Source organism: Schistocerca piceifrons, chromosome 1, assembly GCF_021461385.2.
Source record: "Schistocerca piceifrons isolate TAMUIC-IGC-003096 chromosome 1, iqSchPice1.1, whole genome shotgun sequence".
NCBI classification, from domain to species: Eukaryota; Metazoa; Arthropoda; class Insecta; order Orthoptera; family Acrididae; genus Schistocerca; species Schistocerca piceifrons.
The window spans coordinates 484,825,532-484,846,648 of NC_060138.1; the positions used below are offsets into that span (position 1 = coordinate 484,825,532).

The following is a 21,117-nucleotide window of genomic DNA, read 5'->3' on the forward strand; positions in this document are numbered from 1 at the left end:
CTCTGACCATTGGCGTCCGGTTCTCTTCGCCGGTGAATGCAGGATATGTAAGACGCCTTAGGATCGTTGTAGAGGAGGGCAGAAGCCGCCTGATATCAATACGAGTCTCGCGATACAACTGAGTCGTGGGTCAGTCAAATTTTGGCCCTGTACCATGCACAGACGTTGGAACCTTTTCGTTCAAATGGCTCTGACCACTATAGGACTTAACATCTTAGGTCATCAGTCCCCTAGAACTTAGAATTACTTAAAGCTAACTAACCTAAGGACATCACACACATCCATGCCCGAGGCAGGATTCGCATCTGCGACCGTATCGGTAGCGCGGTTCCAGACTGAAGCGCCCAGAACCGCTCGGGAACTCTGGCCAGCCTGGTGGAGTGGAGTGTTTACCTTGACGGCATTTACTGCTGCATCTACATGGAAGGAGTTAAGTATGTAAGGATATGTCGTTATTCTGTATGGTGTCGGGTTTGCGTAGGTAGTATTGGGCCAGATCCACCAACTGTGGTCTCTTACACACTGCGCGGTAAGGTACCTGGACGTTTCTAGAGGTCTCGAGGATCATGGGTTCCAGCTAAGCGGCGAATGAGGGGGTTAGCGGACCAGTTTGTCTGTCTGTTGAAAGATTGGGTAGTGTTCTTAAATCAGTCGATAACTTCCAATTCTCACGCTACATCGTAAAGGTAGAACGTTGAAGATTTGAAAGACAAATCAAGAATCTTTCGTAGTGCCCTAATCCGCAGGTTTTGCCGCCGGTGAAGGACTGTACAGTCTCGGGCGGCTGGTTATAAGCATGTCCGGCGGATGAGTACACGATCGGTTTTCAGGCCTCACGTAACAGGTGCAGTAAAATAGTTCCCTGATTGTAGCGCCGCCTGTAGTTATGCTGGCGCCACTACATTGTGCGGAGCTTTTCGTAAGTCTGCCACTAAGTATGTGTTGTTTACCAACAGTGGATATGTCGTCTGTAATGCCAGTTACAGTCTCGGGCAGTCTGAATGTGTTGCGGTACAGCCGAATGTCCAAGGGGTACAGAACCCAGGTCTCACTGTTTCATTCCCTGCTCCCCTTAAATACAGGAATGTAAGGGCTGCACAAGTATTTGATTGGTTCACATGTCACATTTTGTCGATAAATATTCGGTAATGTGGGATTATTGCTCCACTGGTTTTCATCATGCGTTTTCCACAGATGTACTACAGCAGCTGAAGTGATGCTACCTTCTATTTTCAGGAACACCATTCTGGTGCCTGCTGGACATTGTGCCCATCAAGAACGAGAAGAGGGAGGTGGTGCTCTTCCTCGCGTCGCACAAGGACATCACGCACACCAAGATGGCCGAGTTGCAGATATGTGAGTTATACGACAGCGGTGAGTCGCATCCACCTCAGTGGCGTTTGTCGGTGTGCCTGCCTGGGCATGCGACCACCCCAGAACAGACCCCGCATGTTGCCTGACGCCTCTGCTCGTCTGTCCCTGCCTGGAGTCGAAGCCCTACCTCGCGCCTCTCTGCCTGCCTGAAGATCACCATTTGTTCTGTTCTTTCTTATTTCTGAAAGTAAAATTATTTTTTAATTTTCTTCTACAGTTACAGTTAATTCATATTTATTTCGTTGTTAACCCAAAGAAGCATCGAAAAAGAAATGTTTCGTCGCAATATATTTCTTTACAACATAGGGAATTCATTATGACTTAAGGTTGAGTCTTAACACATTACACTGGGTGTATCGTAAGTAGCGGTAAATATTTAGGAATCGAATTTCCCTCGTAAAATCAATAAGAAAACGCTATATCAATGAGGGTCCTCAAATGTTTTTCGAGCTATGAGATTGTCATATTAACTGAAACAAGTGTTCATTATCTTACTGTTTTTCTGAAAGTTATGAACGAGTTTCAAGATTTCAGGCAATTGTGTTGAAAGTATCTACTTTTCCATATTTTAACTGTCTTATTTGGTTTATTTTTTTTTACAATCATACGTCCATTTACAATATACGAAAAATATTCTTGTCTTCTCTCACAATCACAGTGTCACATATTCAAGTCACACTCGTCATTCCATCCACAGATTCGCATCGCGAATTTGCCATGACATACTTGAACAACACTGGCTAGGTTCATGACATCTTACACAAAGGTGATAAAACATACATATTATTAAAGAAACACGTTGACTTAATGAAGTCAAATTCCTTTAAGGTATCGCCTTTCACTCGCTGCTCAAATGCAGGCTGCGCTTCCCCACTGCAGTGGGTACCGAGCACTGTCGAATTCGCCTGGCATAATGCGTTGCCTTACACACATTCTTCCGCGACTCATGCAAGACGAGGGGCCTCTTCAATGAAGGATAAAGCTAATCCGCCAAACTACCATAATCACACAGGAGGAAGCCCAGTGGTTTAAAATAGGTATGCGCGTAAGCTAAAGAACTGATCGACCTTTCGCATGTACCCACATATCAGGTTGGAGTGAATTGGAGTGATTTCTATCACGCACATTGAACTGTGCAGGAGTGAATTCATGCATGAAACACTTGCTTTGACGTGCTAGTGGCATATCAAGCAAGTACTGAGACAATGTGTTCCGCAAGAAATGCTAGAAAGTCGGTTCTATGAACAGATTCTGGAAACTGCCAGGAGCTAAAATTTACAATCTCATACCACATAAATGAATAGCTCCCATTCGGGCCTAAACTGTTACTGTTTCATCACCAATTTTTTACTGTGGAACCTGATTCTCAAGCATCGTCTGCTGTTACCGATAGTTGCATTTACTGAGAAAGGATGTTATCAAGCTCGAGCGGTTAAAACCGAACAAAAATTATTTTTAAAATGTTGAACTCCGTGCATCAAGAATTTTCAAATTTAAAAATCCACATTTGAATAATACGTAGATTAGACGGTTAGCGAATGAAAATGCCTCGAAAACCATATAACAGAGTTACGACCAACAGATTCATTAGAGTGTTTCAGGTTTATTTAGTAAAAGGCTAAACATTTATTTGAAAGAATATATGTTCACACATGCAGAACTTAAAGAATTGTGTTTCCTAAAATAGAATTACTTTGCTGTCGTACGTTCTTCCCATATTCGTCTACAAAGTGCAAATGCGGATTTTCAGTGAGGTAATTAAAACATAGCAGAGTGAAGTAATCGACAGGTCCGGCTTGCTCCAAAGAGGAACGGGTATTATGAGGGATAGTGGGAAGTTTACTTTGTGTAGCTTTGGTTTACGGGTAATCCAAAGCAAAAATGATCGAAAGAACGAGACTGTCAACGTTCTAAAAAGTAAATGTGAAAAAGATATGAAGAACTGAACGAAGTCTTACCTAGCAAGAAATACAGACGAAAGACTTGAAATGCAGCCCAAACTAACCAATTGCCTTTTATTTACGAAATAATTTGCTCAACCTCCACTGACCATTTCACTGCATGAAACTGAGCAAGCCATAACACGGCAATAAAAAATTACTACAACAGTTAGAAAGTGATGTTACAAAACGGTATTCACAATAAATGATCATATGAAGTACGGAAGTGAAGTTATAAGAGCCACAAAGAAAAGCACCTGGAAATATTTCCTTACAGCAGCGACAGCCAGATGGGGAATGTACCTGAATATTTGTTAGTACCCATTTTTAATTAATGAAACAGCAGAGATTGGATAGAGAATAATGTCGTTTATGGATTACTAAGAACAATGCAGAGATTGTTCATAGGAATAGAGATCAAGAAAAAATATAAGGAAATGTAACACTAATCAGACGAGATTGTGGGCAAAAAGCGGACATTCATAAGCAAATTAAATAAAATATGGCAGGCGCACATTTCGTTCATTCTCCATTCTCTTTATGCTTTAACCGTCAATGGAAGCGATTTTCTTAACTATTGACAGTTCGGTACTACCTGCAACCCAGAACAGTAGTCAGATACTGTTTGTCAGGCTGAATTTGAAAAATACACGTATTATCGTATGGAATCAAAGAGTTTGGAAGACAACAGAATTCCCAAACAGCATAACGTACGGTGTGAACGATTAAAATTTATAAATTTATTCATGAAACTCCTGGAGAAGAAAGACAATACTACATAGGTGGAGAGGACGAAGTAGTTACAGTGAAGACACATGTGGGAGGAGAGAATACCACGTCACCACACGACCATCGCCATTGGGTCAATGGTGATCAGCGCTAAGAAGGTAAGTTGTGTAATGAGCTTGTGCTCCATCTCCAATACTCTCGGTGTCGATGAGAGTGTACAATCCAAGCTTCCTTCATCATAATTTCCTGCAAGTCGTAAACAAACATCCTTTAATTTTTTTTAAATAGTGTTTCTGTGAAAGTATACAATATAACAATGAGAAGGAAACAATTAGTAATAGCGGCACTACATAACTGTGGAGAATCTAAGAAAATCTGTTATTACTGAACTATTATAGGTAACTTTCTCTGCAAAACTGTAACTAAAAGAAGAAGTCTGCAATATTAACATTCAGACGACTCATAACGAACTCCAAACAATATAAATTTACAGTTTCTATAGATTAACGTCTCTGAGAATGGAACTGCTCTGCACATTGAGAGAGCAACGGTTTGTTGGAGATACACATTCCTCCCGACATTTAAACGAGTTATGAAAGGTTCTGTGTTTGCAGATAACACAACATCTCACTAAATGCATATGTGGTATTTAAAACGCCACATTTCTAACACAGTTGCTGATATGTAACTCATTTTTGTGATAATTGGTTTCAATATACTAGGTGAAGATCCAGGGGGACGATAGCTGTAAATAAAAATCGATAAATGTTTCTCCACATAAAAACGCATGATTGTTTTGCTTGTGATTCTTGTTGTTTCTAAACTGGAAACTGTTGTTTCATGTTTACTGTTAACACTGATGTGCATGAGTATCTGTGTTTGTCACCTCTCGCCCCTTCCGCCACTGTTCTGCATGATGTCACCCCCGGCGCTCCGGCAGTGTGGGCTACCTGTTGGTGGAGCGCAGAGCGCCAAACCACCTGTGGAGCCGTTACGGTGAGGTGCGCTGCACCGTAGAACTGAAATGGCCTTGTTTGCTTTGCGGAAGCAGAAACGTATAGCGTTTATACAGTGGTGGCGCCAAATGCTCACGAAGAGGATACGGGAACATCTTCTCAAAAGTAAATAGATGGAGCCGCTACGGAATACCGAGTTTAATAAACTAATTGACTTTGCTGATCACTCACATCGCAGATGTGCTTAGCAAAATTAGGTAGCTACACTGATAAAGTTACGAATTTCTTATTACAAAAAAAAGGAATACGTCTGCCTTGTCAATATTGTTCACACCATCATTGTGTGATTCATCACGTGCGTCCAGTAGCAGTCCGTCAGGATCATTACCGAGCGAGGTTGTGCAGTGGTTACGGTGTATTGAGAAGTGGGTCTGGATATTCGGGGCCCAAATCTAAGGCTAGCCGTTCTGATTTATATATTCCATAACGTAATCTCCGAATCTCGGTCCACAAGCCATGGCGGACCCATCGGTATCGACCGGCAGCCGTGTCATCCTCCGCCTATGGCGTCTTTCGAGGTGGTATGAAGAGATGTGGAGTCAGCACAACGCTCTCCAGGTCGTTGTCAGATTTCGTGACCTGGAGCCGCTACTGCTCGGTCAAGTACCTCCTCAGTGGACATCACAGGCATGAGTGCACACCGTTCCAGTCTCCCGCCAATGAAAATTCCTGGAAGAATGGGACACAGCCAATTACCTTCCTCACATTTTTCATACCTCAGCTAATGCTCGTGTGCTGGAGATAAAATGCTGATCAACCTCCATCTTTCGAGATTCTCTTCCAATCTCTCAAATTCTCACGATAACTGAAGTTCTCAAGAGGACACACGCTGGTCAGCACTCAGCGTAATCAATGGATTCTATTGAGAGCGTGGACCTCTGGTATGTATGCAGTTGGTTCCCTTTTCTGATGTCACCTCCTCTATTTTCTCATCTGCAGAAGCTTCTGGGGTACGAAACAGCTGTTCACAAAATACTTTCACTACAACTCAAAGACTTGACAATGATTGTAATGTCATTCCCATGTTGCATCGTTGTCAGAAGCTTGACATTCACAGCTGTATAATGACTTCTATATTTGCGCTCTACAGGTATACGCATCACTATTGAACGTTCGTGTTCTTAATGCCATTCATCGACCTTCCATTAGGTCATCCTTTATGTCTTTTCTTATCTCCCGGAGTTCAGGAAGGAACTTACTTGGTCCATCTATCTTTCATTCATCTCGTTACGTGTCCCGCCTGTTTCCACGTGACTCTCAACACAGTCTTAATTACGTCTACATTCACAGCCTCTCCCATAGTCTATATGTTTGTTTTCCAGTCTCTCCCAGAATTTCTCAACATGTACCACTCCACTGAGAGCTTAGCATCTTTGAACATGGTTCCAGAATGAGATTTTCACTCTGCAGCGGAGTGTGCGCTGATATGAAACTTCCTGGCAGATTAAAACTGTGTGCCGGACCGAGACTCGAACTCGGGACCTTTGCTTTTCGCGGGCAAGTGCTCTTCCAACTGAGCTACCCAAGCACGGCTCACGCCCCGTCCTCACAGCTTTACTTCTGCCAGTACCTCGTCTCCTACTTTCCAAACTTTACAGAAGCTCTTCTGCGAACCTTACAGAACTAACACTCCTGAAAGAAGGTAGGAGACGAGGTACTGGCAGAAGTAAAGCTGTGAGGACGGGGTGTGTGTCGTGCTGGGGTTGCTCAGTTGGTAGAGCATTTGCCCGCGTAAGGCAAAGGTCCCGAGTTCGAGTCTCGGTCCGGCACACAGTTTTAATCTGCCAGGAAGTTTCATCTTTGAACATTTTTCGCACTAGGTGCACACGTAGTACTGCCGCTCGTTAATACCAGTAATGCAGACCGATAGATAACTTTTCGTTTCAGACACATATTGTACAATGTTAACGTGGTTTCTAAAGGTCCTTTACAGTTCCTCGAAATGGGCGGCACCAGATGTTCATTTTCTAGTCACAAATACCTATTGATGAGGTACAAATTTGTCGATAAGCTGTTGCGCGACGATTGTTCCCCAGAAGTGATATGCATTTGAACACCAAGTCATCACAATGAATTCAGTATTATGCTTTTCAAAGTAGAGGAGGACAATGGATAGAATTATTTGCGCCATTACGTCAGGACGTTGTGCAAAAGTAAATAGGAGCACCAAAACAAAACCCATCAGCGCGGTAGGGCTCTTCGGTACGAGGAGGAGGGTATTCGTTGTACATTGGTCCTAATTCGGCTGCCATTCGACAATCAGCGCATCTGTGCTAGAACATCACCGGATTGTCCAAAGTCAAGAGGCCTATGGAATAGGAGGCTTTTGCTCGTGCAACTGGAGCTTGTCACGATAGGACGCCAAATGGTTCCCGCGCAACGAGCCGCGTGTATTCGCCAGGCACCAACGCCACAGTACACTGCCGTCCGGTACCCAAATCTTTCTTCAGGAAACCCTACCCGCGAGAACTGACAGCTGAGTCGCTCTGCTCTCCTAGTCACCTGCCTGAGCAGTACTACCTCTGGACAATAGTCCTGAGAGCCAAATTATGACTTATTACTGTAACAGAAATACATTCATCTTTGGGTCGAGACATTTGTATCGAATGAAAGAGCGTCGAAGGTTAACGTACATGAAACATGAAGATTGTTGGAGTAAAGTATCTTTGTAACTTTTTTCCATTCTTAGATTTTTTCCCGTTTCCAGAATCGAAATTTGCATCCATTGAATTTTCAGTGCATGATACAATACTGTTACCTTTGTACTATGCGTCGTACTTACACTGATCAGCCAAAAAATTATGACCACTGCCCACCACAACGCTGGACGGCGCCTGGTGGCGTTGTGGGCACACGACGCGGTAACAAAAATACGTAAGCAGAGCCGAGATGTACGGGGAATCACGCTAGAGAAAACGTGGGCTACATGCGGAGATCCGTTGAGATAATCGACTAACAAAGTGAAGATTGTTATTACCAGCCTGTGACCCAGTATCTCGAAGACAGCAAAGTTGGTCGAATGATCATGTGCTACTGTCGTGAGCTTATGCGGAATGAGATAGAAAAAATGGTTCAAATGGCTCTGAGCACTATGGGACATAACATCTGAGGTCATCAGTCCCCTAGAACTTAGAACTACTTAAACCTAACTAACCTAAGGACATCACACACAGCCATGCCCGAGGCAGGATTCGAACCTGCCACCGTAGCGGTCGCGCGGTTCCAGACTGAAGCGCCTAGAACCGCTCGGCCACACAGGCCGGCGGAAAGAGCGAGAAGTACAGCGAAATTACCAATAGGCGTTAAATGTCAAGATGTCCATAACTCGTCACAGAATGTGGAGGTCGTAAGCTTGTTTGCTCTGTAAAGTTGGGTGGATGGCGATCTGTGGCATCTCTGCCGAAAGAGCACAATGCTGGTGCGCGAACAAGTGTTTCGGAACACACCGTTCATGGGACATTGCTGAACACGGAGGTCCACAGTAGACCATCCCTACATATTCACATTTTGATCCTGTGACAACGTCAGTAACGATTGCAGTGGGCGCGAAACGAACAGCATTCGAACACCGATCGATGTAAACGTGTCGGCTCATCGGGTGAATCACATTTTGCCACAAGAGGTCGATGGTCGTCTCCACGAAAGCCGTCAACGAGGTGAACGACGGCTCGGAACGTGTAGCGCGCCACGGACGCAGCCTGGTGGGAGCAGTGTTATGCAAAGGGAGACATTTTTCTGCGCTTGCATGCCACCTGTGGTAGTAATCCAAGACATTCTGACAGCATCCTTTCATGCTTCACGTCTTCCCCGACGGAGATGTCAACTTTCAGCAGTATAATTGTCCGTGTCTCTGATCCAGAGCCTGCTATAGTGGTTTGAGGAGCAGAGTAAACTCATGTTGAGGTCGCTGCGACCAAGTTCACCTGATGGAACACATCTGGGTCGATATCGGGCAACACCACCCCTTACGTAAATCAGCAGCCCGTTATTTAAGCGAATTACATGACACGTGTGTACACATTTAATGGCACATACCTTCAGAAATCTACCAGCACACTATCGAGTCCCTGTTAGGCAAAATCAGCGATATACTTAGTTCTAAACATGGACAAGCAAGCTACTAAGCATGTGGTCATCATGTTTTGGCTTATCAGTGCACTTCAGTGAAAAATCCTTGTAGTTCGCTCGGTCGTTTATTATTGTCGCACGGTCCCTTATTTCTTGTACTTCCTACTGATTGTATATTTCTTTTCGATTGGACAGCTATTAACTTATAAATCATGAAGATATGTAATCATAAAATGTGTAGGTCTGCAATTTGCACATGAAGTCATGTGTATACAGTTCAGCTCAAAACATGGCAACTGATGATGAAAAATTATGAGACAGAGAGCCTCTATCTATAATATTTAAAAATAAGTTTCAGATAAACACGAATAACTCTTTGCAAATAGTGTCCAAAGAGGCTGCTCTCTTGCCAAAAACGTGTAGAAACATCTGTACGTTTTTTGATTTTCCACGCCCAGTGGAAAATCACCCTATAAATTCAATGTGTACAGAAAAATCAGCCGATGCAGGGTACGTGAACGTTGGCTCCAAAAAGTATTGATAATTTTGCAGATGAAAATCCTTCTTCTACTTTTTTGGTTGGACGGTGGTTTAGTAAATAATTAATGCCAAGGTCTTTTGTTTACAATAACAACCTGAAATCATGCCACACAACTAATACGTTCTTGTATTTGGTGTGCAGATCTTCAATAAGTTTATTAATCTTTGTTAGTGACTCACACATTCACGATGAGAGCAGAAGTCATAGTAAGCATTTTATGAAATGCAAAAAGTGCTATACATTTTATGAGCTGTCCGAGAACGCTCTTTACACGACTCGGAAAAGTATGCAGTAAAGATTTTCACTTTACAGAAATTGTGTAAAACATTAAAGTTGTGCGTAACGTGCGTGTTTTGCCTAACGCCAATTGTTTGATAAAATAAATGTAATTTTCTTCATGAAAATGCAGATAAACCTTTCACTAAAACTTAAATTATAACTTTCGCTCCACTTTGTCACGATCTGCAATGCTGCATGCAGAAGTTAATGAAATAAAATTGAAATTTTCGTCAATATGAGGTAATATGTCAGAATCTCATTAAAATCACGTTAAGTGTTCCTATTTCTTCAGTCGAAAGAAAGAGCACGTATCGATTAACCATAAAATAGCATAGTATTTTGTGGATAATTGAAATTTTTTGGTTGTAGTGTATATAGCAAACTGTGTCTTCATAGAACACCGAAAATATCGATTGCCACTAATATAATAAATTAACAAAAATTATCGCTAAACAAAGCGCAGTTCTTAAAATAGTAATGTAAATATATAGTGCTTCCTTCCTTACAATTAAACTTTCCCACAAGCAAATTGTCTCCCATTACAATGTTTTGTTGACGTGGATAGAATAACTTTCTATCGGCTAGTGTAGGAAGTGTTTATCTGAAGAGTGTAGGCGAAGAAACTGATTAGGCGTTAATGTCTGAGTTCTAGTCAGAGATTTGTAACATTACTCATCGTAGATACTGGGCTCTCAACTACAGTATCATGGAAGTTACCAAATCTGTTTTTTGCTTATAAGTGTCTATGTTGTCATTGCCGCGATAGTAGCTAACAATTAGAGAAATTTCAGCAGCTTAAAATGAACGAATATCAGTTGTGCTAAATGAACGTGTGAGGACCAATTACTCTGAAATGTGCGATACCGAATATCACACGGAAACCAAAATCTACGGTGTATTACGTTCCCCATCAGTGTGGATAATGGAAGAAGCAGTGTCAGAAACGAGGCATTGTATAGCATAATAAGATATAGAAACTGTATAAAATTTTAACAGGTTCGATTCAAGTAATTTCTGTTTCCATTACCAGCTTTTCTGGAGCCCACGTCACCACTGTTCTCTTCATTCCTTGAATTTGACTTCCGGTTATTTAACGAATACCTTCTACTGTACCGTCCCTTTTACAAATTTATTGTCTTTGAATATATTCTTTGAGAAACTTTTATGTGTAAATAAACTGATAAGACGTTTTGATTTTCTGCTTTGAAGAGCAGTCACGAGGCATTTTTCATCATCCTTTTAAAACTTCTTCAATGGATCTATCAATCCGGTTGACTGCTAATCTCTCCCTTAGGCGTGTCCCTGCACTGAAATACAGATTCTTTAAAACACTCCCATATCATCCCATAAACAAAGACAAGAGTCCACAATTCGCTCTGCAATTCTTCATCCGCGTCAACGGAAGTGTTGTACAGTTCAATTTTGATATGATAACGACAGAAATCCAGCGGATTATTCGTAATAACTGGGACAATCATACCGAAGTAAGCAGCGGATCGTAAACAGGCATTCGGGATCAATGTTTGCTGGACCGCTTCTGCTGCTATTGTAGCACACCTTCAAGTGATACACTTTCACCTGTATGCGTTTTCACTACTGATCGACGTCTGATCGACTAAATGCAATACCTTATGAGGTGTATGCACTATATAATCGTTTAGTGAAACACGATAACATACTGAACCAACTTAATGCGTTACAGTTCTGCTCCCTGTTCATTCCCGTTTACAGGTCACTTTTTATTTATTATTCGTTGAAAACAGAGTCAAAGATTCGCAACCACAGCTGTGGTCGTCGGTGAAAATAATAGGGTTCATTTTTCGACCCTCCTTATTCAACTTTTACATACATTCTGTTTGTCATTACTGAATAATGGTGGTGGTCTCTCTAATATTTTCAGAGCAGTGTCCTGTTCTTATTCGTAGCGAAACTAACCAGCTACTCTGTAATAAGCTCAGTACTGCTGGAACTCGAAATGCAGCCGCTGAGACAAAGGACTCAAAATCTGGAGGAGTTGATTCCAAAGTGCCGTTCGTCCAACCTAACTTACGTTCTCCGTGTAGGCTAACATTTACATGACCCTGCCGCGTCAAGTCAACGGCATGGAGGATTCCCTTCCCCATCTTTTAAAGTATTACTCGCTCTGTTGATCCTTGAAATTTAGAGCGCCGTAGAAGAAGGATGCTGGATTCTAAGAGACAGAAGTCAGTACGTTATTCTTTATGGAATGAAATCGACAGATGTAAAAGCAATTTTTGGAGTATCCCAACGGGGTGTTACAGTAACATTACTGTTGACAATATGCACTCTAAGGGAAAAAATACACATCATGAAGGAATTAGCCGAATGGGACGGATATCGGTAGATGAGATGCACATGATCAGGAAAATAAATGATTACAATTTCAGAAAAAACTGCATGATTTATTCAAGAAAAAGGGCTTGACCAATTGAGCAAGCCAATAATGCATTGATCCACATCTGGGCATCTTGCAAGATGTTATTCCACTGGGGATTGATTTGACAGAGTTGTTGGCTGTACTCGTACGGGATATCGTGCCAAATTCTGTCCAACTGGCTCGTTAGATCGTCAGAATCCGGAAATGGTTGGTAGACCCTTTCCATAATTGCGCAAACGTTCTCAGGTGTGGAGAAATGCGGAAACCTTGCTGGCGAAGGTAGAATTTGGCACTCGCCAAGGCAAGCAGTAGAAACTCTCAGCGTGTGGGGACAGGTATTACTTTGCTGAAATATAAGCCAGGATTGCTTTCCACGAAGGGCAACAAAACGAAGCATAAAATATCGTCGACGTAGGGATGAATTGGCAGAAATTGGAATGCAAAATACTATCAATTAATGCCAAGCTGAATAACACCGTGCAAAATGCCCACAGGTGGACCAACGCATTATGGGCTTTCCCAATTAGTCAAGCTCTTTCTCTTGAATAAATCATCCAGTTTTTCTGAAATTGTAATCATTTGTTTGTCTGTATATGAGCATCACATCTACCGATTTCTGTTGCATTCGAATAATTTCTTCGTGGTACGTTCTCATTTTTTTAGAGTGTATTTCACTGTTGGACTGAGCAATAACAGTTCCTGTTGACATTCGTGACGAAAACAAGACATACAATAAGGTGGTCTGATCAGATGTCTGCAATTCCATCCAGATTTAGTTTTCCTACGGTTTCTCTAAATCGGTTAAGGCAAGTGCGTTTTAAAAGTTTACAGCCGATTCCTTCCCCATTCTTTCCAAAATCGAACTTGTGCTTTGCCTCTAATGTCATCGGCATCGACAGGACATTAAACAATTACCTGCCATTCTTCCTCCAGAGCCAGCTGCGCTCTGAGTGAGAAAATACGTCCACTGACTGACGTCGGTGCTGCTTCTGATGTAGAGCTTATAAATGCTGCCTGAGTTCACAGAATCAACATCTTTCTTGCTGAAGCGTTTGCTGAACGCTTTCTCAAGTCCATCATAGTGTAAGTATATTATCTTCGGGTTCCTAATCTTCCTTCTTTCTGCTAACTAGGCTGTCACAGTGTGAACTAGAGCTTCGCGAACACTTGGTGATGTGGCTGCCGGAACTGTATCTAGTAGAATTTCGTGTGTGAAGGACTCCTGCAGACTGTGACGTTCTGTCACTTTCTGTCGGCAGCAAGAACTTGCTGCCAGGAGTCTGAACTGTCGTGTGTGAGTGCCACTTGCTGACAGAGCACGGTCAACGAACTTCTGCAAGCTTCTCCTGACCGACTAAAAGTCAATCTCTGGAGACTTCATATCTACACTGTTTTATTTTTATAAATCCGTGGCTGTCTGTTATCGTTTTCCCTTATCATCAGTCTTTGGAGTGAGAGTATTTTGACGCAGCGTCCCACGATTTCCTCTCCTGCGACAAATCTCTTCATTCAAAAGCATCCTGAATCCTCCATTATTGTCTTCCATTGCAGTTTTTATCCCCTACAGCTACTTTTACTACCACTCATGGAAGCTCTTCCTTGATGTCTTAACACACCCCAGATTCTTGTCAGTATTCTTCTGGTTCCATTCCTCGCCGATTACCCGTCCATATAATTTGCAATATCCTACTACAGTATCACATCTCAACCATTAAGAGGAACGAATGTCAGATTTTGGCATCTCACACATAGGAGGCGATTTTGGATGGAATGACTATTTGCTAGTCGCTCTCCAACATTGGCTACGTGAGGAACTGTTGCGGTGTGACTCACCTAGCCTCCGCTACAATCGTCGGTAGTCGCATGTGATCCCTCTAATCCACACGATTTTGTTCACTAAAGTTGACTTTGGCAACAACGTGTTGTCCCGAATCAAGGCGCTTATGGTACCCCGTTGGCATCTTGTTGTTGGGTGTGGTAAGTCCTTACCTACCCAGCCCATTCTCAGATGGTCAGATGAGGCTATGCAGTCTAAGTTGGACTCCAAACACGGCACTTCACTTTTTTTAATATATTGCAAGGTATGAATTAAGGGATGAATTAAGTGTGTAGCCTGTTTATACTTTTTTCTTTTTGAGCGGGGAGGGGAGAGGAGGCGGTTGTTTTACAGTGTCTTTGGCCGTCCACGGCTACCCAATCTGCACGCCATAACCAAAGTGTCATCTGTCGGCAATCTTTTCTGCTTAGCCTCTGTAATTCCTACATTCCAGTGCTTCCAAGGTCTATCTGTCATCCGCCTTCCTGGACGTCTCCATGTCCCATATCCACACTTTCCGAGATGTATTTTTCCATCTGTAGGTCTTACGTGACAATGCCATTCTAGTTGTTTCCTCTCTATTCACTGTACAAATACTGAATCTATTTTCACCGGTCATTCCTTTCCCTGACCAGTTCTGTATTCTTGAAACTCCTTCCCCAGAACACACAATTTCGAGTTCGTGAAGCTTTTCTTTCATTTTCTGCGTCAGTGTCCGTATTTCTGTCCAACATGACACAGTAATTGGAAATTAAAAGATAAATAAATGACAGAACCAGTTATAACAGGATATGGTCGCTTTCCAGCCCTTTCCAAAGACGTCCTGCCAAAAAAATAATACTGCTTTTATCAAGACCTCGGACCGACTGAATTCTGAATAGAAATGTTACTTGTTCTAAATCATGATGTGACTACACAGCGATATTAATTCTGATACGATAGACGTCTCCTTGTCGATCAGCGGGTAAGAAAACTTATCAAATCTAAATGATGTTAGTGCGATTTTAATTCTTTATCCATAACTTGCTTTCCGCTGAGCATAATTTTGGTTACGACACCATTAAAGTCTAATATTTCACGTGATCTTCTCCAGTATTTTCGATACACAATTTTACTTGTAGGTTCGTAGCGGAAAATGTATTAGTCTTGAAAACAGAAGTCCCATAGACACATTTTATTTTTATTTCATTTATTTATATTTCTTTTATTTTTTCCGCCTCTAGTTTCGGGGTTGCCGTCCACTTTTCAAGGGCTCATTCATGTACACAGCTACGCTATCGAACTGGATTCTAACATCACCATTGGCCTCAGTTAAACTAAACTTATTAAGAAAGTTTGTCCAAATGTGTCCTACGCTGTTGACAGACAGCAGGTCGACAGCTTGGCTGTAATATATGAGAGAGAGCAGTTGAGAATAGGCCTGTACCTCGTAAGCAACAGCGAAGAGATATGAAATATAAATAAATGAAGTAAAGCATACAGAACAATCAACTAAAATTTTGCAACTGATATAAGACTTAATAAAATCAAAGATAATACAGTTTAAATATAGATATGTACTACAAGAAATGCATATCTGCATAAACATAAGTAGACTACTATACCACAGTGGTAACAGCAACCGGTCGGAGCGGCCGTGCGGTTCTGGGCGCTGCAGTCTGGAGCCGAGCGCCTGCTACGGTCGCAGGTTCGAATCCTGCCTCGGGTATGGGTGTGTGTGCTATCCTTAGGTTAGTTAGGTTTAATTAGTTCAAAGTTCTAGGCGACTGATGACCTCAGAAGTTAAGTCGCATAGTGCTCAGTGCCATTTGAACCATTTGGTAACAGCAGAATGTTTATATGCATGTGAATGCTGAAGTATGAGCTGGAAAATCTAGAGGCATCTAAAAAACGGACTATTAAAAAATTAATAGGTGCAATACAAATTACATATGGTTGAGTAATGTGTAATGTGAAAAATTACCGTAAAATATACAGGAAATATCAAAAGTTGTGACAAAGCGAAGGTTAATTTTCTCCGGTCATATCTGCCGAATGTATCTGAAAACGCTAAAGAAAGATACCAGTATTACTGGAGAAAGTACTTACCAACAGTATGGGTTACAAAAATGATTAAGTAGGAGAAAAGCCTCAAAGAATAGAAAAAACAGAAACAAACATTTTTAGAATTGGAATACTAAGTTTAGAATGCTTTCAAGGTGAATAAATGACAAATCAGTAACAACGACGACAAAAGAAAGGCAAAAAAAATATAAATAGGTATTGGAAAAATTGAAAGCAATACTGAGAGAAGAGAAAATGAAGTTGTTCGTAACGAACACTATACTCGAATCCAGCTACGAGGCGCTCGGCGTAAAGTTCATACTGGTGCAGAACACATTCATACCTAAACGATTCATGCCCGGAGTTGGCGAAGGGCGACTTCATCCTGGAAGTTGCAAACAGATAAATTCCAGAAAATTTTGTGGTAGATCTTATGGGACCAAACTGCAGAGGTCATCGGTCCCTAAGATTACCCACTACTTAATATAAAAGTAACTTACGCTAAGGACGACACACATCCATGCCCGAGGGAGGACTCGAACCTGCGACGGGGGCAGCCGAGCGGACCGTGACAAGAGGCCCAAGACCGCGCGGCTACCCCGCGCGGAAAATTCCAGAAAAGATACCAAGTCCGTCGTAAGCAGTATACAAGTACAAAACACGCCCATCTGCATCCGAACTGAAATCCAACCCTACGGGAGATAACAAGCGTACTCTTAATGGAGTGCTTCATACACTAATGGCCATTAAAATTGCTACCCCAAGAAAAAATGCGGATGATAAACGGGTATTCATTAGACAAACATATTATACTACAACTGACATGTGATTACATTTTCACGCAATTTGGGTGCATTGATCCCGAGAAATCAGTACCCAGAACTACCACTTCTGGCCGTAATAACGGCCTTAATACGGCTGGACATTGCGTCAAACAGAGCTTGGATGGCGTGTACAGGTACAGCTGCCCATGCAGCTTTAACACGATACCTCAGTTCATCAAGAGTAGTGACTGGCGTATTGTGACGAGCCAGTTGATCGGCCACCATTGACCAGACGACTTCAGTTAGTGAGAGATCTTGGGAATGTGCTGGCCAGGGCAGCAGTCAAACATTTTCTGTATCCAGAAAGGCCCGTACAGGACCTGCAACATGCGGTCGTGCATTATTCTGCTGATATGTAGGGTTTTGCGGGGATCGAATGAAGGGTAGAGCCATGGCTCGTAACACATCTGAAATGTAACATCCACTGTTCAAAGTGCCGTCAATGCGAACAAGAGGTGACCGAGACGTGTAACCAATGGCGCTCCATACCATCACGTCGGGTAATACGCCAGTATGGCGATGACGAATACAGGCTTCCAATATGCGTTCACCGCGATGTCGCCAAACACGGATGCGACCATCATGATGCCGTAAACAGAACCTAGATTCATCCGAAAAAATGACGTTTTGCCATTCATGCACCCATGTACGTCGTTGAGTACACCATCGCAGGCGCTCCTGTCTGTGATGCAGCGTCAAGGGTAACCGCAGCCATGGTCTCCGAGCTGATAGTCCATGCTGCTGCAAACGTCGTCGAACTGTTCGTGAAGATGGTTGTTGTCTTGCAAACGTCCCCATCTGTTGACTCAGGGATCGAGACGTGGCTTCACGTTGCGTTACATCCATGCGGATAAGACGCCTGTCATCTCGACTGCTAGTGATACGGGGCCGTTGGGATCCAGCACGGCGTTCCGTATTACCCTTCTGAACCCATCGATTCCATATTCTGCTAACTGTCATTGGATCTCGACCAACGCGAGCTGCAATATCGTGATACGATAAACCGCAATAGCGATAGGCTACAATCCGACCTTAATCAAAGTCGGAAACGTGATGGTATGCATTTGACCTCCTTACACGAGGCAACAACGTTTCACCAGGCAACGCCGGTCAACTACTGTTTGTGTATGAGAAATCTGTTGGAAACTTTCCTCATGTCAGCACGTTGTAGCTGTCGTCACCGGTGCCAACCTTGTGTGAATGCTCTGAAAAGCTAATCATTTGCATATCACAGCATCTGCTTCCTGCCGGTCAAATTTCGCGTCTGTCGCACTTCATCTTCGTGGTGTAGAAATTTTAATGGCCAGTAGTGTATGAAGCATGTGGACTGGTTTCCGGGCCACGTGGTGCGTTTTTAGACAGCTCCCGAGAAACCAACGGGTTCGCTCCTCCCGGTGGCATCTGCGGCCGCGCAGATCAGCGTTCTTTGCTCTGCCCCTATCGAGGCCAATAATCTACTCCACCTCCATGCCGTTGCGTGTTGGTGGAATATCCTCGTAGCTTAATCAAAGTTGGAAACGTGATGGTATGCATTTGACCTCCTTACACGAGGCAACAACGTTTCACCAGGCAACGCCGGTCAACTACTGTTTGTGTATGAGAAATCTGTTGGAAACTTTCCTCATGTCAGCACGTTGTAGCTGTCGTCACCGGTGCCAACCTTGTGTGAATGCTCTGAAAAGCTAATCATTTGCATATCGCAGCATCTGCTTCCTGCCGGTCAAATTTCGCGTCTGTCGCACTTCATCTTCGTGGTGTAGAAATTTTAATGGCCAGTAGTGTATGAAGCATGTGGACTGGTTTCCGGGCCACGTGGTGCGTTTTTAGACAGCTCCCGAGAAACCAACGGGTTCGCTCCTCCCGGTGGCATCTGCGGCCGCGCAGATCAGCGTTCTTTGCTCTGCCCCTATCGAGGCCAATAATCTACTCCACCTCCATGCCGTTGCGTGTTGGTGGAATATCCTCGTAGCTACTTGGCACAGATGCATTAGTTACGTAACGCTGGTACATCAGCAGAAAGATAAAAGTTATAACTGTGGTAGGCTACTATTGTTTCCATAACGAAAATCTAACGTTTCCCGCGAGATAATTTGGTAAATGATGTAGCTGTAATGACAGTGGCGAGTGTGTTCCATGAAGGCACCGTTGCTGCTATCCTAAATCATAATGCTAGTTTGTAGAGTGTGAAACGTAGACGCTCCGTCTCATTGTGTGTGGACTTGTGCCTGTGGCCAGTTTTGAATCTGAGCGCGGGCCTGTTCTGCGCAGACGCGAACGGCAACGCCGACCCCGAGGCGCCGCCCGCCAACTACGGCCGCCGCAGGAGCCGTGCCGTCCTCTACCAGCTGTCCGGCCACTACAAGCAGGACAAGATCAAGACCAAGCTCAAGCTCAACAACGTGAGTACCGCCGCGCGCCGCTTGCCAGCCAGCCAGCCAAACGCTCTGCCGTAGCTGGGAAACCACACCGACACACAAACTGTGGAGTGTATTTCACGACAACTTAGTTCACCGGACAAAAGAAAAAGTTAGCCAACCCACGAGATACCTCAATACCGTGTAACACGGCCTCTGGCCTCGAAAATGTCCTCAATGGGTAGAGGTATACAATCCGCAAGTTTCAGCTCACTGCTGATTATATCGTTCAGAGCTATGGAGCTGTGCCAGTGATGATTGTCACATTTTCCGTGAGGTTAAGATCGAAGGATTCACTGAGCCAGTCGAGGGATGACAAGTTACCTGAGTGTTCATCATAGCAGGAACAAATGCTCGAGCCTTGTGAACGCGGCTCTTGTCAGCCAGGGAATGTCCATAGCGCACTCTTCATAAGGAAAAAAGAGGAACAAACTTCCTGGTTCATGAGCCAAAGTTATGACTGCCCAAAAGCTCCATAGAACCACCTGCAGCGTGACCTACGCCCTCCAAACGCGTCAATGGGCCGAGAATGCACTCGATACCTAGCAGAGTGTGGAAACAGACGAAGTCGCGACTGTCAGCTACTCTACAGTTTCTGTGTTCTTTGGCCCATTGAAGACACCCAGCTTTCTGTGTTTTTCTTAGCAACTGCCTTGTTGGAGATACTGACTCCAAACGCTCTCTGCATGCAGTTCACTTCGGAATGTTAGCTCACAAAGTGATTGAGGTGGGCCTTTATTCACTGACAGAAGCGATTCTGTTGGGTTTGAAACCGATTATCATTGACAAGACGTGATCTCCGGTTCGCGCCCGTTAAGATCTTTTTACAACCACTCTACTTGCGCAGCATTACATGACTGCGAGTGGTAAACAGTTCGTAATAGACAATTTGGACAGCACGCATTGATACGCCATAAGATCTGGTAACGTCCAAACAAAATAGCTCATTCCATCCTATCACATCTTCACGTAGATTCCTTTTTCTGCGCTGATACCATCCAATCAACTGGCACATACACATCACGTCACTCTCATGCCTTGATTCTACATTATCTACAGCGCTCCAAAGCGACCACTGTGCTTTCACTGATATTTTATCTGGTGGGCTCAACATGTTTGTGTTACATTCCATTGCTTCCATGCGACATGAATTCCAAGCGGTGTTCTGCACCTTGTGAGGTAATTATACTGAGGACTCACTTTTTCTTACTTTTTTCCCTCTTAAAAAACATTTCAAGGATATAACTACGGCACAAGGATTTGTTCGGCCTTCTAATGGCCAGGACAGTCAGTCCCGATCACTCCACAGTGCATGTTAACAAGAACAGCAGTGACGTCACTCCAGCACAGCATTTAACCAGCGCAAGGAACTGCCTAGTCATTCCATATGTAGTACGCACTCGAGCAGTGTGTGGGACGCGTGTCATTAAACCGTCACGGCTACACTTTAATAGACACCTTGTAATCTTCCACCACACTTCGATCGGTGTTTCATGGACGCTATCAGTAGCAAATTAAATTAAAGACAATCATAATTATTTAGTTCAGAGGGACGAATTCAGATAGAGGTAAACATGGGAAGGTTCAAGTGGTTCAAGTGGCTCTGAGCACTATGGGACTCAACTGCTGAGGTCATTAGTCCCCTAGAACTTAGAACTAGTTAAACCTAACTAAC

At 43.3% G+C, this 21,117-nt stretch overlaps 1 protein-coding gene across 1 annotated transcript in view; it reads left to right on the forward strand.

The window, feature by feature from the left end:
- The window catches only part of LOC124740341 (potassium voltage-gated channel subfamily H member 8), a 612,019-nt gene that overhangs the window by 250,301 nt on the left and 340,601 nt on the right, over positions 1-21,117 (forward strand). Inside the window, exons 4-5 of the mRNA XM_047248622.1 lie at positions 1,237-1,374; positions 19,297-19,427. Coding sequence (XP_047104578.1) covers positions 1,237-1,374; positions 19,297-19,427 — 269 coding nt within the window. The remainder of the gene's footprint in view (positions 1-1,236; positions 1,375-19,296; positions 19,428-21,117) is intronic.